Source organism: Pteropus alecto, unplaced genomic scaffold, assembly GCF_000325575.1.
Source record: "Pteropus alecto unplaced genomic scaffold, ASM32557v1 scaffold88, whole genome shotgun sequence".
In the NCBI taxonomy this organism is placed as follows: Eukaryota; Metazoa; Chordata; class Mammalia; order Chiroptera; family Pteropodidae; genus Pteropus; species Pteropus alecto.
The window spans coordinates 7,188,017-7,207,240 of NW_006494611.1; the positions used below are offsets into that span (position 1 = coordinate 7,188,017).

General features: G+C 35.9%; 1 protein-coding gene across 8 annotated transcripts in view; it reads left to right on the plus strand.

Annotated features, from left to right (window-relative positions):
- The window catches only part of TP63 (tumor protein p63), a 210,099-nt gene that overhangs the window by 162,851 nt on the left and 28,024 nt on the right, over window positions 1-19,224 (plus strand). For all 8 annotated transcript variants that reach the window (XM_006925837.3, XM_006925835.3, XM_015599873.2 and 5 more), the window contains one exon: window positions 17,316-17,502. In XM_006925837.3, coding sequence (XP_006925899.1) covers window positions 17,316-17,502 — 187 coding nt within the window. The remainder of the gene's footprint in view (window positions 1-17,315; window positions 17,503-19,224) is intronic.

A 19,224-nucleotide genomic window follows, 5' to 3' on the forward strand; every position in this document is an offset into this window, starting at 1 on the left:
TTGGTCTTCTGCTATTCCCTCCATCCAAAATAGTCCCCTCATTCTTGACTGCCCCAAACCCCTTTGTCCTGAAATAAGATTGGCAAAATATTAATAATTGTTGAAGACAGGTGATGCGTATGTGGAATTCAATAAATTTGAAAATTTCAGTAATGAAAATGTGTATGTATGTATGTATATATGTGTTCTCTGTGTGCGTGCATGTGTGTGTGTGTGTGTGTGTGTGTGTGTGTTTATCCTTCCTAGCTAAGGTAGCCAGATATAGCGAAAATAATCTAAGATGTCCGTTAAATATGCATTTAAGATAACCAACAAAACATTTTTAGCATAAATATACCCCATGCAGTATTTGGGATATACTTATGCTAAAAAAAGTTACTGTTTTTGAAATTAAATTTTTACTAAATGTTCTGGATTTTACTGGTCTTCCTATTTTTAGCTCAAACAACAACTCTTTAAGCAGAAATGAAATTTTCAGCCCTTTTACCATACTGAGTTCAGCATTAGTGAGGTGACAAAAAAGTTTGCACATGTGTTTAATTATAAGCCGAGCTATCACATTTACCTTCCACAGCCTCTTGTGTCTCTTCTTCCTCTCCTCCTTCCTCTCTCTTCTTCCTCTCACCTTTCTCCCTCCCCTCCTTCCTTTCTGCAGTCTTTTTACCTTGTAAGTGCCATGTCTGTTTCCTTCTCTCTTGTCCTTCCTGGTAGTGTTTCAAATTTGTTGGCAGTGCAGCTGCTCTTAACAGGTTTGTTTTATTATTTTTCTTATTATTGTTAAAATATTTTGATAGATAAACTGTAACTCTACAGTACAACTAAGACAGTCATGTTACGTACTTTTCCCCATGGGAGTTAATTAGGATATTAAGTTTATAAAGAATGAAGAAAAAGGGAGCAAGATGAAGCATGTTTCCATCTTAAACAAATGAACTGTAAAGAAATAGGAAGTTACATTATGATAAGCTTTTAAGAGGTGTTGCAAGTAGAGGAAAAGGTTTGTTTAAATCTCTCCCCACCTATCACCTCTAAACCTCACCCCCAATATGTATTATTGTCCCACACAGTTCCTAATTACCAATAATGGAAAGAGACATCTCAAAATTATTTTAGTTCTTCTGGATTTATTTTAAAAGGGGGAGGAGAGCAAAAGTTTAAGACTTGGCTTAAAGGTATTAAAGAGCAAATCTGATCTAATTTATTAAGTTACACCTTTCCATTTTGGCAGTACCTTAACAATACACATAGGGTCTCAGTATTTCAGCATGTTGACTTCCTGTACTGATCTGTAATAAAGAAACTCAGCAATTTGCCTGTAAGGTGGTATAGCCTTGAAATAAATTCGTCTCGTCATTCTTCACTTGGAACCTTAGAATAGCTGTAGTTAAAGGAAACATAAAGTCCCTTAAAATTTTTACAAGTTCATTATAGCACACTTAAAAGCACCTGGTATCTTAAGTGTAATAAAAATAGAGTAAGCCAGAGGAGATCAACACGCATGGCCTCTGTTTATGTTTTCAAATCCATTTATGAGTTGTTTCCCTCATTTTTAAATCGTATTATATCTACACCTGGACATCCATTTCTCTGAGGTGAAAGCAATGAAGGATATAAAATATCAGAGTAACCATGATTCTCAATAATTATTGTTGGTACTCTAATGGAGAGATTTAAACCTCCTTGCTGTTCTGACTTAGTTCCTGTCAGAAGGACAGTCCAGTAGGATGATACTTTATATGATGTAAGTAGAAGCACAAAGTGGAATCTGTACTGCGCCCCCACACAGAAAAATAATAATAAAACAAGATGCATCGTTATCAATGTCAGAAATAGAATTAAGAATCCAGCCATATTGGTTTCAGTTCTAGAGGTAAAACTGGCCTTCTAATTTTATTCTTTCTGTTTCTATTTTCTTTGTTTACTGATTCACCCTAGAAACATATCTTCTCATACAATATTAGCTAGTACTTGAGTCAAAGATTAATCTTTAGAAGTTTATACTGAAAATACTTGGTGTCATTAAAATAATTTTGCTGGTCACTGGTCTAGCAACAAAGCTGCACAGTGGAAATACCTACTAAGACTAAACATGGTAAGGGAATGATGAGAACTGCTGTTCATCTAGCATTTACCTGGGACCTGGCACTGGAAGATAAATCCCATTTAACCCTCACAACAAGCTTATGGCAGGTATTGGTGTTATCTCAGTCTTAGAGATGAGGAACCTGAGGCTCAGACAGGCTACACCACATGGCTAAAGTCACACAGGCTTTGCAGTGCGTCTGACTATTCTCTTCCCCAGTGCTCTGAGGAATACAGGTTGTACCAATGGTGCTGCCATCAGAAGAACCTGTAGTTGAACCTGGCCCTGCCACTTGGCAGCTGGAGAAAACTGAGCAACGTATTGAACCTTTCTGAAACTCAGTTTACTTATCTGGCAAATGAGAGTAATAATAATCTACTCTCAGGTAACTGCAAAGATTATATGACATAAAGAACATAGCAAAGTGCCTAGACATATTAAAAAAATATGTGCATCTAACATGGATCTTGCTTCCTACAGCTGCATCACCCAGTACTGAGATTATTTGAGCATACATTAAGCATGGTGAATGCTATGGTTTGTTAAAAGATGCACATACTAAATTTTTCCTTTTCATGTAGTAATCTTCAAAACTATAAATGTCTATTCAAAATTCAGTCTACCACTTGAAACCTGAAGTTGGAGGCTGTACAATTGTTTTAGGAATGAATTGACCTAATGTTGCTTCTCAAAAGAAAAAAGCATTAAACTCTTTTTAACAGAGATTACTTGTGTATGCACATGCAATAAGGGCTTGGAGGGTATGTATTGCAATATTTACAAGCCTATATCCTTGTGAGGTGATAAACATTTTTTAAGGCCCCTCAATAACCTTCTGGGACTTTGAATCCAGAAAATACTTTGGTATTCATGTTTCATTATATTTGTGTCTTAATTTTATATTCTGTTGTGTGTCAGCAATATTTATATGTATTGAGCTTTCCCAGATGGTAAGGTTCTGGAGCATAGGAATGATCCCCACACCTTTCTCCCCTAGCATGCAGTACGAGACTTGAACACAGCAAAGACTCCATAAATGTACAGGGAGACATCGTACAATGTACTATATGATGTGAGTGCACGTACAGTAGATGCCCTGGATTCGAAGCTAAAACCTAGATTCAAAGTTTGACCTCGTTTTCTACTCTTATTTTATGAATAAACTAGTTTATCTGCTTGAGCCTCTGATTCTTCGTTGACAAAAAGGTTAGCTGAGAATTAAATGAATAGCATGCATGAAAATTCTCAGAGTTAGCTGAGAATTAAATGAATAGCATGCATGAAAATGCTCTAGAAGTTGGTAAAGACTGCCCAGATAAGTGAGTGATAATGTCATTTATGGAAATTAATAGACGCCATTACCCTCCATCTTGCCTAGACATACTTTCTCATTTCCTGTCGTAAGACAGACCCACCTCACCTTCCAGTAGAAAGAGTATCCTACAGATTTAAGCATATCATCATGACAGGAATATAGGGCTCACTTTTAGGGTTGATGTATAAATGAAATTCCCAAACAAGCAATGATTCTATGGAAAGAGAACAAATATGTTTGGTATTGTCTTGTAAAGGGTGCCTGGGCCATTGCATAGAGATAAGGGCATAAGTACCTCCAGTAAAGAATAGTTTTTAAATGTGTTTTAGTTCACAGGAAAGACACAACCTTTAGTGGGGACTAGAGATTTAGGAACTGTACATCTAAAAAAAAATTAAAAGAGAGCACAAGAGTGTGTGTAGAAGTATTCACAGTAACTTTCTACTTTAATACAGGTGGGCGAGGGGAGTCCAAGAAGGAGAGCCAGCAGGGAGAATTCTTTCTAGTTTGAGAGCCACGTGTGAGGCACTATCCTGGACCAGGGTAGAGGACATGTTCCACGGGCAGGACTGGTGCCTGTGTGGTCCAAGGCTGCTTTCTCAATTTGCCAAGGTAGAGGCTAAAGAAACAGTGAAGGCCATGAGGTTTGGGCCCCAAAGAGTGAGAAATGACAGGTGTAGGCACTCAGGGCTTTCTTTGCAGGATGTTGGGAACAGTGAGTTACTCTGAAAGGGAAGGAAGATGCTATTTCTCCCTTAAGGGTAAATGATGGCTGAAACTCAGAGCCCCGGAGAGTGTCCTGGTCAGCCAGACGTGCTACTTCTGCAGTGGAAGGGAAGCATAGATTGTCCTCTATCTATAGTGTGTGTGTCCAGGAAGCTCTCCAATGTGCCCACCAATCCTGCCCACAGATAACACCTTGGAGAGATGAGCTATGAGAATGTTTTATAGTGAAAAGATCATGAGGTGGTAAGTTAGGAGTCACAGGTTCTAATCCCATCTTATTGCTGACTTCTGTCTGGTGTGACCTTTCCTCTGAGTCTGATCTCTCATTTACTCTTTGGGAAATTAAACTGATATATTCATTAGGATGAAGGGTAGAAGTTCTCTGCCCACCAGTGTTCCTGCTAGAAAAATTTTTACTCCGCAGATAATTGTATCTTCCCATATTGCTGGGAATGTCCAGGTTTGTTTTATTGAGGAACATGGAGCATGCACGTGTAGGGCCAGAAGTCAGGACAGTTGTTTGTAGGTGTTTAATCAGTACTGAAAACAACAAACTCTGAAGTTCTATTCTCATTTCTATTATTTATTGAAGTGTGGCCTTAAATGTTTGAGCCCCAGTTTCTGCACATGTAAAATAGGAGAGTCATCTCATCTAAGCTTTCTTCTTATTGTTCTTGTGACTTCAGGAAACATTAAAGGTAACCTAACACTTATTGAGCACCTGTTGTATACAAATCACTTTGAAGAAAGCCTTTCAGTGTCTACTTTGTGAAGGTAACTGTGGATGGTATTGCTGGTCAAGCAGGGTTCGCTGGGGTGGTACTGACAGGAGACACTAAATAAAAGGTCATTTTACCCTCCTGGGGAGATAAAGTTGCAAAATTACCAGTCAAGTCTGTCAAATCTTTTTAACCTGGCTTTCCAAATTCATACCCTCAAGCAACTAGAATGAGGCTGGTGGGCTCCACCCCCATCCCTTTGCAAGGTCGCTGATAACATGCTGTCTCCCCAGCAGGCAAGCTTTAGTTCCCCGCCCTCCCCCCTCCAAGCTGGTGACCAGAGCTGGCCACAGAGCTGCCTTGGCCTCCCAGAGAGGTCTCTCATATACACACACCTGCCAGCCCCAGTGGGCTCCCAGCTAGTCTTCACGGTAAGTGGGTAGCAGACAACCCACTTGCTTGATGTCAACATCTGTGGGCGCAGCCCTAAGAAGAATGTGCCGCTCCCAGCCTCGGCTCAGGTAATTAATCCCCACAACTGACAGGTGGCAACAGGCGACCCTTTGGCTGGAGCCATCAGGAAAAGTGCTTGGAGGAAGGATTTTTTTTTTTTTTTTTAATTATCAAGAACACAATTCGTACATGTCTGGCAGCTAGACAACTGTGGCAGGAAGGGAGACAAGGAGAAGTGAATACCTTGCCAGACGACTGTGGAGCCAGTTTTGAGATCTCTTACTGCCGATCATTATGATAGATTCAGTAGTATATGGTGGCTCGGGACCTGTTTGCAAGCTCACTTTGTAAATTTCCTCTTCCTTTAAAGTCAGTACAGTTCTAAGTGAAATGCCTTAGTTGTGAATAAAGAAGTTGGAGCTCAAGAGGGGAAATGATTTGCCTAAGATGCTGCAGAAGGTCAGTGGACAGGTAGAAGGCTAGAGTCCTGTCCTCTTGACTTCCTGTTCATGATTCTTTGGGGAATGTTTTCTGCTCCATTATATAGATACAGTGTGGCAATGGGGTAATAAAACTGTGATCTGATCACAGGAAGGATCAATAGTTAGCACTCAAATGATATTTTGTTTTTTATCTAACTTTTTAAAGTTGACTTCTCAAGAGAACACCCTCATTTCATCCCCAAGCCATATATATGCATTCATTCCCCCTGCTTTTTTATTTTTATTTTTTGGTATTTTGGTACACAGTCCATTATAGCATCATGGAACATCAACTTGGTGTTTGTTTAGAGTGTATTTGCTTAAGTAAAACTTTTGAAATCCTCATTTTTAATTTTTTTAAATTTGACAATTTCCAAGAATACAGTTTAAAAAAGAAAAAAAAATAATAAGTCACTTCATGTTTTAAGATAATTCAACTGTCTGAAAATAAGAAAAACAAATTATTAACGAATGCTGGTTGTCTTTTAGATTATTTGTAAATCTCATTATTTTTATTCAACCCAAATTCACGTAGAAGGCCAGAAAAGTTGTTGTATTTATGCCTTAGTATAGGTTTTACTCTTTTTTTAAGACCCAACCATCTTCAGTATAGGTAAATTGCCCTAAGTGTTAATGGGCCACTGTTGCATCCGGTTTTGTATGCTAAGGTTAATTCTGTAGGCTAATGGCCAATAGTTCAAAATGCACATAGTATTACATTAGGAAAAAATTGAAACATTTCCTTTTAGCATGATAGCATACCAGATGTGGATTTGTCTGCAAGCTAGCATTGTAGCATCAGGATGGATTTATAACTACCCTATACAGGTATTTTCCTTGATGATGGATTGAGTAGAGAGGTGGGCTATATAATTATTGATTTATTTATTTCCTGGAAGTTTATTCCATTTATATTCTTAGAGATTTGTAGGTCAAGGTAGCCTTTCGATTTGAGATTTGCATATGGAATGGCATTTCTTCTGGGAGAGATTGAGAAATTAAAGTTGTTTTTGTTTTTCTTTTTGATGGAGCAAGGAGGGAGGGTCTTTGTTACACCTTTAGGAAAGAAAGCTGTTGAAAAATTATGCAGGTGTGTGCTGATATTAGCTGGCATCTCTATGCGTTGTGATACTGAATTACCAGTCTGGCAGCCAAGAGCGTGTAATAGAGTATGTCTACTAAGGCAGGTGGTGATGGTGAGGTTGTAGTTACTGGAATGCTTTTTTTCCCCCTCTTCTCTTTGCAACATATTATTAGTAAAGGAGCTGAATTTACTCTGGTTTTCCAAAATCCCCTGGAATTATTTTATTTGAACATGATATTTGTCTTTGAGCAGCTCACTCAATATGCCAAACTCCGTCCTCTCCCTCCCAAAACAAAACAAACTTAGGCAAAGCTTGCTTTTCTGTTTTTCAGGGATATTGTATAGCAAGAAAGAGTTTAGTTCATGTGTTAGTTTTGAGGCATTTCTGTTCTGTGCCACTGTAGAAATACATTGTTCATGTGGATGTTTAAGACCGCGTAAGAGGAAATTTAGTTGAAGTCCAACAAAATAATGGGCTCTTCATTCTTACTTATAGGCTAATACTTCCTAGGAATAAACACACTATGAATGTGAATACATATACATGAGTGCATACATCAATTCCTACTCTTTTTATATCTTATAAAAAAATCAGAAAGAGTATCAACACTTTGTTTTCTACATTCTTTTTAATGAGTTTACCTTGCCACTGTGAAATTGGTAACTGAGTTCTCTAACAGATTTTGCCAGATCATAAAATATTCAAAATAGAAGAAACATAGACCATCTAATAGAGGTCTCTCATTATCCCCCTTTGAATGATTAACTCACGTTCTGGAAGATCAGATGAGCTGCTTGAAATTCTTTAGTGAGTGAGTGACAAATCTATGACTCCTTTTGAAAGGTCAATTACTTCACATCTTTGGAAGTAAATCTTTCACATGTGCTTTCTTTTCCTTTTTCTTTTTCTTTTGCTTTTTTATTTTGTTTTTACTTTTTCTTTATCACAGTATTTCATTTTCTATTTTCACATTAAGATTCGTATAATTTAAAGAGCCACATGTCCATGTGCTATCTTACCTAAATATGTAAAAGGATTAGTACAATCCACTGCCGATTCATCAAACATAGGACCTGGTGGAGTAGAATCAGTTCTTAAGACCATTGGTGAGAATTTCATGTTATTCTTATGTTCAAGATCTCATTCTGAGAATATAGTTACAATTTAGGGAAGAAAACCTCAGATCTGAGACAAACTTATTTACCAAATTAATAAAAATGTGATATTGAGTCAAAGAGCATAATGGAATATCCTTGTAATCCTGTAGGAAATTGGTGATCATATTTTATTTTTTAGATGACCTCTGAGCTTTATAAATTTTTTCCTAATAATATTGTGTGTTTATGTAAATTTACTCTAGTACCAAATGTACAGGTTCCCCTTTGGTCCCATACCATGAGCATTAAGACTGCACGGTACATGAAAAAGAACATTCTGTGGGTCAAGATGGTCCTTGTCGCTGAGTATTTTTGAGCAAGTCTCATCTCCTTTCTGCCGTTGGGATTCCTCCTTTGTATCTGAAGTGGCTGAACCAAATGATCTCTAAGCTTTTTCTGGTCTAACTTCCTAAGAAAAGCTTAGCAATATTATCTTAAACTAAAAATGCCTTGAAACAGGTGACAATAATAGAAACATAGGACCAAGTACTTGGTTTAAAATATCAGTTTAATTTTCTATGGGAACTCAGTCACCAGAGCATGATCTAGTTGTAAAAGTATTAGCTTTTGTAAAGAAAGGAAATCTGACTTCATCCCCACATTGACTACATTTAGTCGTGCAACCCTTAGAAATCTTTTTTTTTTTTTTCAGGGATGCCCTCCTGACCCTGCAAACTAAGTAGAACCCTCACATTGTGCCAAGTCTCCCTCTGCTTTTTCTTCAGAATATATATCACAATTTTGGAAATAATTTAATGTCAATATTTCCTTTAAATCAACTCCCTTAGGGTAAGGGTTATTGCTTATTCCCTGGGACCCAGGACAGAGCCTGGCATAAAGCAGGTGCCCACTAAATACTTGTTGAATCAATGAACCAGTTTTATTCCCTAAGCTTAAGTTTTATATCTGAAAATTAAGGAAAGAGGAAGGTTTGGACAAGACATGCTTTAATGTTCCACTGTGTTCTAACATCTTATTTCTATGTTCTCTATCTTCTAAAATCATAACTCTGTAACAATTTTACAGGTTGGTGCTGCTCATGCTAAATCTATTCATTAAAATTTTTAATTAGGAAATATTTCAAGCATACAAAAAACAGTAAATTTAGATGTCTTAGTACCTACCAAAATGTTTTTTTTTTAATTCCATATTGCTTCAAATCCTTTCTTTAAATAGAGATAAAGCAAAAAGTCTACCTTCATTCTCTTCTCGCTCTCTAACTATTAAAATAAATGAAATACATCTATATGTAAAAACATGGATAAATCTTGAAAAAATGGGAAGTGGAAATAGCAGATTACTAAGATTAAATTTTGAGCAGTGTAATTTAAATAAATTTTAAGGACACAGAATTATATTACATGCACTTATGGATATATGCATGTGTATTTTTAAAATGTATAAAAGCATATAAACCAAATTTATTCATTTTTAACAAATGAATCTAATTGTATGGTTTAGAACTGACTACCAGCAGGTAAATATGAACTGTGTGATTCACTGTAAATGGTCAATATTCAGACTTCAGCAGACTATTATCTGGCAACAGCCGCTTCCTGACCAGGTTGAAATAATGTTTTCACAATTTTTCAAGAATTACTTAAGCTATATTAAACACTTTATGTGAAGAATATTAGAAATATGAGGCTTCAGTAATAATCATAATACGTGGCTTTTATGTTGGTCTTTGAAATTTTTTTTCTCCATTCTGAGATGTATATTGTATGATTAAATATGTATATTTTTTAATTTTGTAATTGTGAGAGGTCAAGGGATTGAATAATAAATAGGAAAAGAATAGAAAAGGCAGAATTTAAATCTTGTCTTTTGACCCCTAGTCCAGTAAATGTTCCTTACTGTTGTTGCTGTTGGGTAAGAATCCTTTTCCAATGCTCTTGACTTTGAAAACTAAGCCCTTTTCTTTCACAACGAAACTATTAATTCCAGTGTTACCTCATGTTGTTTTATTTTCTTTGTCTAGAATTAAAATTAATTATCTTTGCTTTTTTCTATTTGTCAATTAAGGCAGATCTCATTTTGCTAATGAATATTGGGAGCCCTGTGTTAAAACTAACCCTCATTTATTGAAGACTGACTTTTACTAAGTCCAAAACACTTCTTCCATCTTTCCACCTTTTTGTTCTACTTCTCTTGGTTTATTGCCTGAATAGTCCCTGATAAGTCATTCTTCTTCCTCCTTTGCTCCAGTCTCATTCCTACTATATTTGTTTTGCTTAATATATAGAACTGAATAGATTTGCTTTATAATCCCCAGTGACTCTTCTTTGCCTGCTGGAAGAGTTCACCTGTCTCTTGTAACATCCAAGGCTCCTCAGAGTCTGGTAACTGCTGTCCTTGCTCAGCTTCATTGCTTTCTACTCTACACCTCCTCCTCATCCCAGCTTATCTATATTTTAACCATAGTCAACATCCCTTTGCTTCTATTCATGATGTTCTCTCTTCATGGAAAGTCTGCTTTCTGCCTCTTGGCTCTCCCTTACTTCCATTCTTGGATGCATCGTCTAGTCGATGGATGATCCTTTTTTTGTCTTTTAAGGCCTAGTTTAAATATCACTACTTCTATGAAACTTTCTTCTCTAGTGGAATACATTTACTTTTCTCTTTATCTCTTATCTCCAACCGATCCATCAGTGAATCTGTTTAAAATATATCCAGAAACCAACTGCTTCTCACCAATTCCACAGCTGGTCTAAGCCCCTCTCATTTTTTACTTGGATTATTTGCAATAGCTTCTTTATCAGTCTCCCTACTTCCATCTTTGATTCATAAAGTCAATTCTTCACATAACAGCCAGAATCTTATTAAATACAAATTAGATCATGCCACCTTCTCAAACCTGTTCAGTGGCTTTCTATCTCATATCAAGGAAAGCTGAAGTCTTTAACACTGGCCTTATGTGATCTACGTGATCTGGGCCCCATATTCTCTCTGATTTCTTGTTGTATCCTCCACTACTATAGTCTTCGCTCTTGGTTTTCCAGTGACACTGGCCTCCATGACAGACATACTCACCCCAGGACATTAATACATGCTGTCTCCAGTAACTGGAACATTATTTTTCCAAGTATATGCATGGGTCACTCCAGTGCTTCTTTCAGATCTTTTTTAAAATATAAGTTATCAAAGAATCCATCTCTGAAAACCCTAGATAAAATAATATCCTTCTCAGCTCCCCAACTCCTGGCTTTTGACTCTTTATCTCCTTTAAATTTACTTTGATTTTCTTTTCTTTATAGCATGTATTACCATCTGGCATCATCTTTATTTGTTAATTTTAGAATGTTAGCACCTTTGGAACATGGACTTTGCTTTGTTCATTGCTGAATTTCTGAACCTAAAACAGAGCCTTGAATAAAATGCTCAATAAATATCAAATTTATTAACTAGTAGTTAATTGTCATCCTCTATAACCCCATAACTCTTTTTACATACCTCTGTTATACCCAGTATATTTGTGTTTGTGTTTCACTCTACCTCTAAACTGAGTAACTTGAGGGTAAGGACTGAATATTTTTTCTTTTAATTAACTTTATGTTTTGAGGACTGTTCTACACAGTGAGGATACATAAGTTCTTATAGTCCAGGTTTTTTAAAATCTTATTTTTCTCTACTTCTAGTATAGAACAGAGGACTTAGAACCATAAAATATGTGTTCAGTATACGTTTCTTCCCTAATTATTGAATGATGTTCAAATGAGATAGATCTAATTCCACATTTACAATGGCAACTAATAAGCAGATTCTAATGTAGTCACTCTTAACTTTCCATTAAAATATTATAAATTCCAAGAAAAAAAAATGCCTAATTAAATTGGAAACTCAAGCTATTGACAGAATCCTGTAGCAATTTTATTATTTAAAAGGATTATGGAACTGAATTGAAAAATGTCAAAAAGACATGAGGGATACAAATACTAACTGTGATTATATCTTGCTATATTTATGGAAAACTACAGAAGCAAATTAAGAGCCTATATTTAAAAAAATAAATAAATAATTATAAGGGAACATTATTTTAATGAACCAAAGAAAGCAAAAGCATCCTAGCAACTAGAAAAATGTTTAGATGATTGCTTCAGTACAAAGCAATGAAAAATAAGCATTACAAATTTGGAGAATAAAATAATAAACCTAGATCAGGCTCTGATGAAAAGATGACTGGATAAGGGCAAAAGGAGATAGAGGAGATAAGGATGGACATTTGAAATGCAAGAAAAGAAATTAAATTATTTATGGTGGAATAGAACAGAATTAATTTCAGAAAACCATATGCATGATCTGAAAAACAAACTCAAGAAGCTTTCCTATAATGCAAACAAAAGGAAAAGACGCTAGCAATTAATTGTCTGAGTAGATAAAATGTATGGTGGATAGAGAATGGGGATCAAAAGTAAGACTTACATGGTCCTTGAAATTAATAAGAACAGAAGGAACAAAAATGTAAGTAAAAAAAGAAAAGAAAAATTGAGTTTAAGCATTTAAGTTCAAAGAGCTCACCAATTTCTAAGTAACTTCAAGAAAAAAAAAAAGAATACACTTAGAAACATTTTTACTTAAAATAAAACAAAACAAAATAAGGAAACAAAATTTGTCAAGGATCCAGGGAGAAATAAGCAGTTTACTTAATTTAAAGGAAGAAAATTCAAATTGACCTCAGACTTCTCTACAACACTAAAATGTGCATTGACTGAATTATTCAGTTTCAAGAGATCCAGCTAAAACTGATTTATGTACTAAAGCTTTTTGTGCTAAAATGTGCTCTGCAATGTTATATTTAATATTTTTAAACTGGAGTAAAATTTATACTACATAAGAGGCATGATTAAATGATATATCCCTTTTTAATACTACAATTACAAACACTTACAATTATATTTTTAAATTTGAACATACTCATGATATGTGAAATTAAAAGAGGATGTCAAACACCTCTATATATCCCAGTTTGTATAAATTTGTGTGTGTTAGTATGCATAGGGAAAAGTCTAAAATATTAAGGACGTGTAAGATTTGCACACTGAAAACTACAAAATATTCCTGAGAGAAATTAAAGATGTTCTGAATAAATGGAGATAAATATCATGTTCATGGATTAGAAGATACAATATTGCTATGATATCAATTCTGCTCAAGATGACCTATGTATTTGACACAATATAATCACCATGTAAACTTATCACAATATTATTAACTTTATTCCCCTTGCCCTTCTCACCCATCAACCCTCCCACACTTTCTTCCTCCTGGTAACCATCCCTTTGGTCTCTGTTTCTATGAGTCTATTTTTGTTTTGTTTTGTTTTTGTTTGTTTGTTTGGTTTGGTTTAGATTCCACATATAAGTGACACCATATGGTCTTTGTCGTTCTCTGCCTGACTTATTTCACTTGGCATAATACCCTCTAGGTCAATCCATATTGTCGCAAATGGCAAGATATCATTCTTTTTTGTTGCTGTATACGATCCTATTGTATTATTCTGTTTTAATAAAATTCTAAAAAGGCAAAGTGCAGTGAGAGGAAACAGGTACCTGATTGGGAAAAGGTTGGGGAGAGGATTAACTACAAGGGGGAGTAAGATCATTTTTATGGGGGCGGAGGGAGGGAGCGGCGGTTAGGAGGAAGGGAAAAGAGGGGATGGAAATAGTCTATACCTTGATTGTGGTAGTGGTTATACAAGTATGTACAGTTGTCAAAAGTCATCAACCTATACCCTTAAAAACTAATAGTAAATTATACCTTAAAGCTGATTAAAACAAAATAAAGCACAGACACCCAAAAGAAGAAGTTTAGGCCTGAGATTTAAAGAATCACAAATTAATGTTGGGAAGCATTTTAGAGGTGAATGTTGGAAGTCCCAGAAAGAAAGAGAGAGAGACATTAAAAGAAGCCAGATGTGTTCCAGTTTGCAGTTTCTGCTGGCTTGAATCACTAGGGTATTTAAAAGTCTTGGCATAAATCAGATTTCCATTTTTTTATAATCTTGCAGAAGCCTGGAAATTTGGTGGAAATGATACTGGCTATTTTGTAAGGAATAAGGACTTGGAGGAGTTTAAGGAATTATAAATACACTATCAGCCAGGAAGATTGAATTTAGCACTGGAAATATATTAAACATCATCACAGAACCAATTAGCAAATGAATACAGTAAGCAGAAGCTTGGCTTTGTAAAGAACTGACCTTGCCAGACTACTTCAGTCCCTCTAGTAATGAATGGCAGGCCTGGTAGTTTAACCAGAAGCAGTAATCAGAATGTATCTTGGCCCTGGTCTGCATTTAGAATTGTTCAATATGAAACTCTCAGCACTAAAATTTAAAAGTAGCTAAATTGGTCTGGCATGGTGTGGAGAACAGAAGAAAAACATAGATGTTTCAGACAGAGAGTAGCATGTTTGAATTGTGGGTGATGGAGTTCTGGTGTGTTTGAGGCATTAAGAGGTTTGTATGGGTAGAATGTGGGGTGGGAAGTGTGTGTGTGTGTTTGGTGGGTGAGAAGAAAGGATAAAAGAGATGGTGCCAGAACGCAAAGGGCCTTATTCGTGAATTCCTCAGCTCAGTAATAGAAGTCCTGACAGAAAGCTGATACTAGGGTCCAGGATTTTTCACTTATATCACTTGCTGCCTCTCGCTGCAATTAAATGAGCAAACATTATTATACTAAGAAATAAATAGGAATTTTGAATGTTAAGTAGACCACTTTTGAGCTGTATTTTAATGTTAGAAAAGATTGCATACCTTTTAAGTTGACTCAAAAAGCCATGTTATTGGGAATTAGGAAAATGTGAAAATATAAAAATTTGTACCCCTGAACCAAGAGACTAGCAAGATGAGGGGCTGTTATAGGAGGAGGATCATCTTATATACTGGTTGCTAACCAGCTCTTCTCTGTGACCTCAGGCAAGTCCCTTCTATGCCTTAATTTGCTTATCTATAAAATGGGGGTAATACCTATCCATTATCTGTTATCTCCAATTCTGAAATTCAAAAAGCTCTGAAAACCAAAAGTTGGTTTTGTTTTGTTTTAATGTCCTATAAGTTTGTGCCAAATTTGTTTGGTAGTGAAATCCAACCTGAATTTGAAGCTTTATAGTCTTTCCCAAATTCATATTCATGAATTTTGCAGAAGCATTAAGGTTTGATTTGAGGACACTGCCCTAAATCTTGCCGGAGCTGTTTATAATATATGCTATAGGAACTTTTACTCCCTTTCTAAAATCTAAACAATATTGGATTCTGGAACATCTGACCCCAGGGGTTTCAGATAAGAGGTCATATACCTATAATACCTTCCTTATAGGGTTATGTGAGGGTTAAATTTCTTATAGCAGAACTCAGAAAATGGTAAAGCCATTATTATTTGTCATTATTTAAGCTCAGAAATTAGGTTTCTTTCTCTCTTCCCTGGGAATGAGCAAAGATTAACACCTGATAATTCCTAAATTTATTTTTAGTACTTTTATATTTTAGTCTGTCAAGTTTCATTTATAATATATCAATTATTGAAATGGAATGTTTCTCTTAACTGCCCTCCTCTGAACACTTATCATTCTTTTTTTTTTTTTTTTTTGCAATTTTTAAATACTTGGATGGATGCCTTATTTGCCTTCAGGTGTTAGCTGACAAACTTATTTTTCAGTCATCTTTCATAAGGTGCGTCTTATGAAACTCATGGTTAGATTATACATCTCCTAACTAAAAATACATCTTATTTTCTTGGAGTTCTCAGTAAAACTGAGTTTTTAACATGTCTTAAGACAATGTCTTTGTTTTTAAAGTAATTGGTTAAAAACACTAGAGCAAAAATATCTGTTGAGACTTCAATCAGTGCTTCCAAGTAGAATTTTATTTTTGTGGTTCATTTTTTGACATACTTTCTATTTCTTCAAGCTATTGAAAACCCTTTTGCTATATTTAATCCTTCACCTGTGGGCATGGAGAACTATTTATGCAATATAATTCTAGTGTTGGAAAAATTTTGCCTGAAAATTTCAATTACTGAAATATTTAGGGAATAAAGGAAAGTTATTTAACTACATATTGTATTTGAAAAGGAAGAAATAAAGCACTTATTTTTAAATGTGCTTTTCAGTAGGACATTCGCTTTTAGTTCAAGTTGGGTTGGAACGTATCAATAATGATTCCCTTTTGCTACTCTGTCTCCTGCTTCCCCATTTCTTTCCCCTGGAAGGATGTCGCTGTCAACTTGTGATTGCATCCTGTGTGTGTGTTTACCTTTGTTTGTGTGAGTGTTACTAGGTGCCCTCTCTTGGCTGGTAATTCTAGTGCCTGGATGGCTTTACTCCCAGCATCAGAGTGAGTAGGAATGCAGTGACGGGGTACTGACCTAGAGAACAGGAGTGCTAAAGTTTAATATAGTGTAAGGATTAGAATGGAGACTTTCTACACTGGTTCAGAGGTGAGAAGGGAAAGCTGCACAGGATAGGACTTTTTTTTTTATTAGGTTCTAGGTCTCCTGCTTTCTCAGTTCTATTTTGCCAATTCTACAACCAACCAACCACTGAACTTCCTCTTCCTGCAAAGGAAGTGTGGGCAGGAAAAGTTTCACTCACTTGTGAGTGAAAAGATCTCCATCTTGATCTTTTTGCTGCCATGATTTGCTGTTACATTAAGCCAGTCCTTTTTTTTTTTTTTTTTATGGGAGTACAGGACCAAATGGCCGCTTCCCATTCTCTTAGGCTGTAACATTAGAAGATAACTGTGGCAGTTTGGGGGAGTTTTGCTTTGCAGTTTTGTAGCTGGTTGACCTTGGGTAAAATCACCTCACTCTCTGCCAGACATTCCATTTTTAAAAAAAATTTCCATAAACGTTAATTCCTGTGTGTCTCTCTAGAATATTGTATGGGTAGGATTAATTATAATCTGTTGAATATAGCTCAATTCATGTGAACATTGTTTTTTCCATTTAGCATCTGGTACTCTATAAAGCTGTTCATGGTATTAATCATTTAAACCCCTCCGAGACCGAGTTTCTTCATTCTAAAGAGAATAGGAGATAATGCTGTAAATGTGTTTTGATAAATGCGAAACCTTTTGTAAACACTGGATTTTATTTAAAGTAGAAAAAAATGTATTAGTTTGATTAATGAATTTAACTTACTCTAATAAGATTGTTAGATGTCATGCATATATTAGCCAATGGTAAATGTGCAGCTATAAAGGCCGTAAAATGTGGACATATTTTCCTTGCTCTGATTCAGAATGTAACAATATCTCCCATTGGTTCTTTCTCTCTACCTCTGGCCCATCTCTAAGCAGTATTCCACTGAACTGAAGAAACTGTACTGCCAAATTGCCAAGACGTGCCCCATCCAGATCAAGGTGATGACCCCACCTCCTCAGGGCGCTGTCATCCGTGCCATGCCCGTCTACAAGAAAGCTGAGCATGTCACCGAGGTGGTCAAACGGTGCCCCAACCATGAGCTGAGCCGTGAATTCAATGAGGGTAAGAAGAAGAGGATTCTGTGATGTTCAACTAAGCTTCTAGCCCCTAAAGCTTCTGTGAAGATATTTGTTTGGAGCCCATTTATCTGGTTCCAAACTCTGCAATCTGATGGCAGCTCACTCTACCATTTTAGCTGATAAAGTGAAAATAATGATCAATAAATTTATGGATCTCACAACGATTGAACTATTTAATTTAATATTGATAATTACTAGATAACCTGAACTTGCCTCTCTACGCCCTACTGCTTCCTTACTCTTTTTTTTCTTTTCTTTATTTATGCTCGCGTGTAAGAAGAACAAGATAGCATTTGGTCATCTGGCACATTCAGCCCAGGCTAGGGAATCTAGCTTTAGTGTCCTTTCCAAAGTGATTGTCAAGGCCTGACCAACTGAATGGAGAGCTAGAAGAGTAGGAGGAAAGTGAGGAATATGAAAAAATAGAAGATAGTAGAAAATAATAAAAAGAAATGAAGATAAATAGTAGGCAAGAGGGGTAAATAGAAATCTGCAACATAAGCTGGAGAGGGGGACAGTAAAGTGAAGGACAAGGCATCAGGGAGCAAGTTTCTTGGGGCCACGTTTAAGCCCTGTATCCATGTTTATGTTCTGAGCCTCAGATCTGATGATAGCTTTACAGAAGAGCTCAATATTGCCAAGGATTCCCTAATATTCGATATTCTGAGGTTCTGTAAATGGAATCTAAGAACACAAAAAGGTGGAGAGAAAGGGCAGGAAAATGTATAAGGATTCATCAAAGAATGATGAGGGTTGGGAATTAGGATACTTTGCATAAAAAAATATATATATTTAAAATGGAAAAATTGGTAGCTAAAATGTGTGAATGTGGAGAATTAATAGATAGTAGAGAAAAATTAATGGAGAAAGAAAGAGAGGGGATAGAAATTTAAAAAGAGAAAATGTAGTTTAATTTCTAGTCCTTTTCTACATGGCCTCATTATCCATACCTTCGCATCTTGCTTTTTTCACTTAACAATACGCCAAAAAGATGATTTCTTATAGGTAGGCTTCATTATAAGTTTCCATAACTGCCCTTGATCCATCAAGGTGGCATAACTGTTTATTTTTTCTCAGTGTTTGACATAATAGGTGTTTTTAGTTTTTGCCATAACAGATGATGTTTCAGAGAGCATCTCGACACACTTAGCTTTTTACTGTCATTAAATATCAGTTTTTTGTGGAATGGTAATATGCGGTCAAAGGTTAAGAACACCTTTATGGTTCCCAATTCTTGGATCAGCTTCTTCCTTTTGGAGCCCTGTCCAGTGTTGCAGTTTTGTGAAACTTCGCCTACACACTTTTTTAAAACTCGTTTCTCTTTTCGTATCTTCTAACCTTTGGCTCTTCCAGCATAACAGATGACCAAAAGCAAGGTCTAAAGATAGAGACTTTCGGATGGAGAAAAGAATAGGAGAAAAGAAAGTGAAAGTGATGTCCTTGCCATCTGCTGCCTCTTATTTTTGCTGATCAGTTTTTGGATAGAATTTCTCAAGCTGATTTTTTAAATTAACTTGTTTCTTTTCCTTCCATTTTTCATAAGCTAGCAAAATCTCTTCTATGGATCCAGTCAGAGATATATTCATAGAGTTCTCTAAAAGCTTGATTCATTAACCTTAAATATAGAACTGTCTTCTGAAATATACATGCATATTCCAGTCCTTTCTTTCTGTTGCTAAAAAGGTTGTGACACCTTCATGTAGTA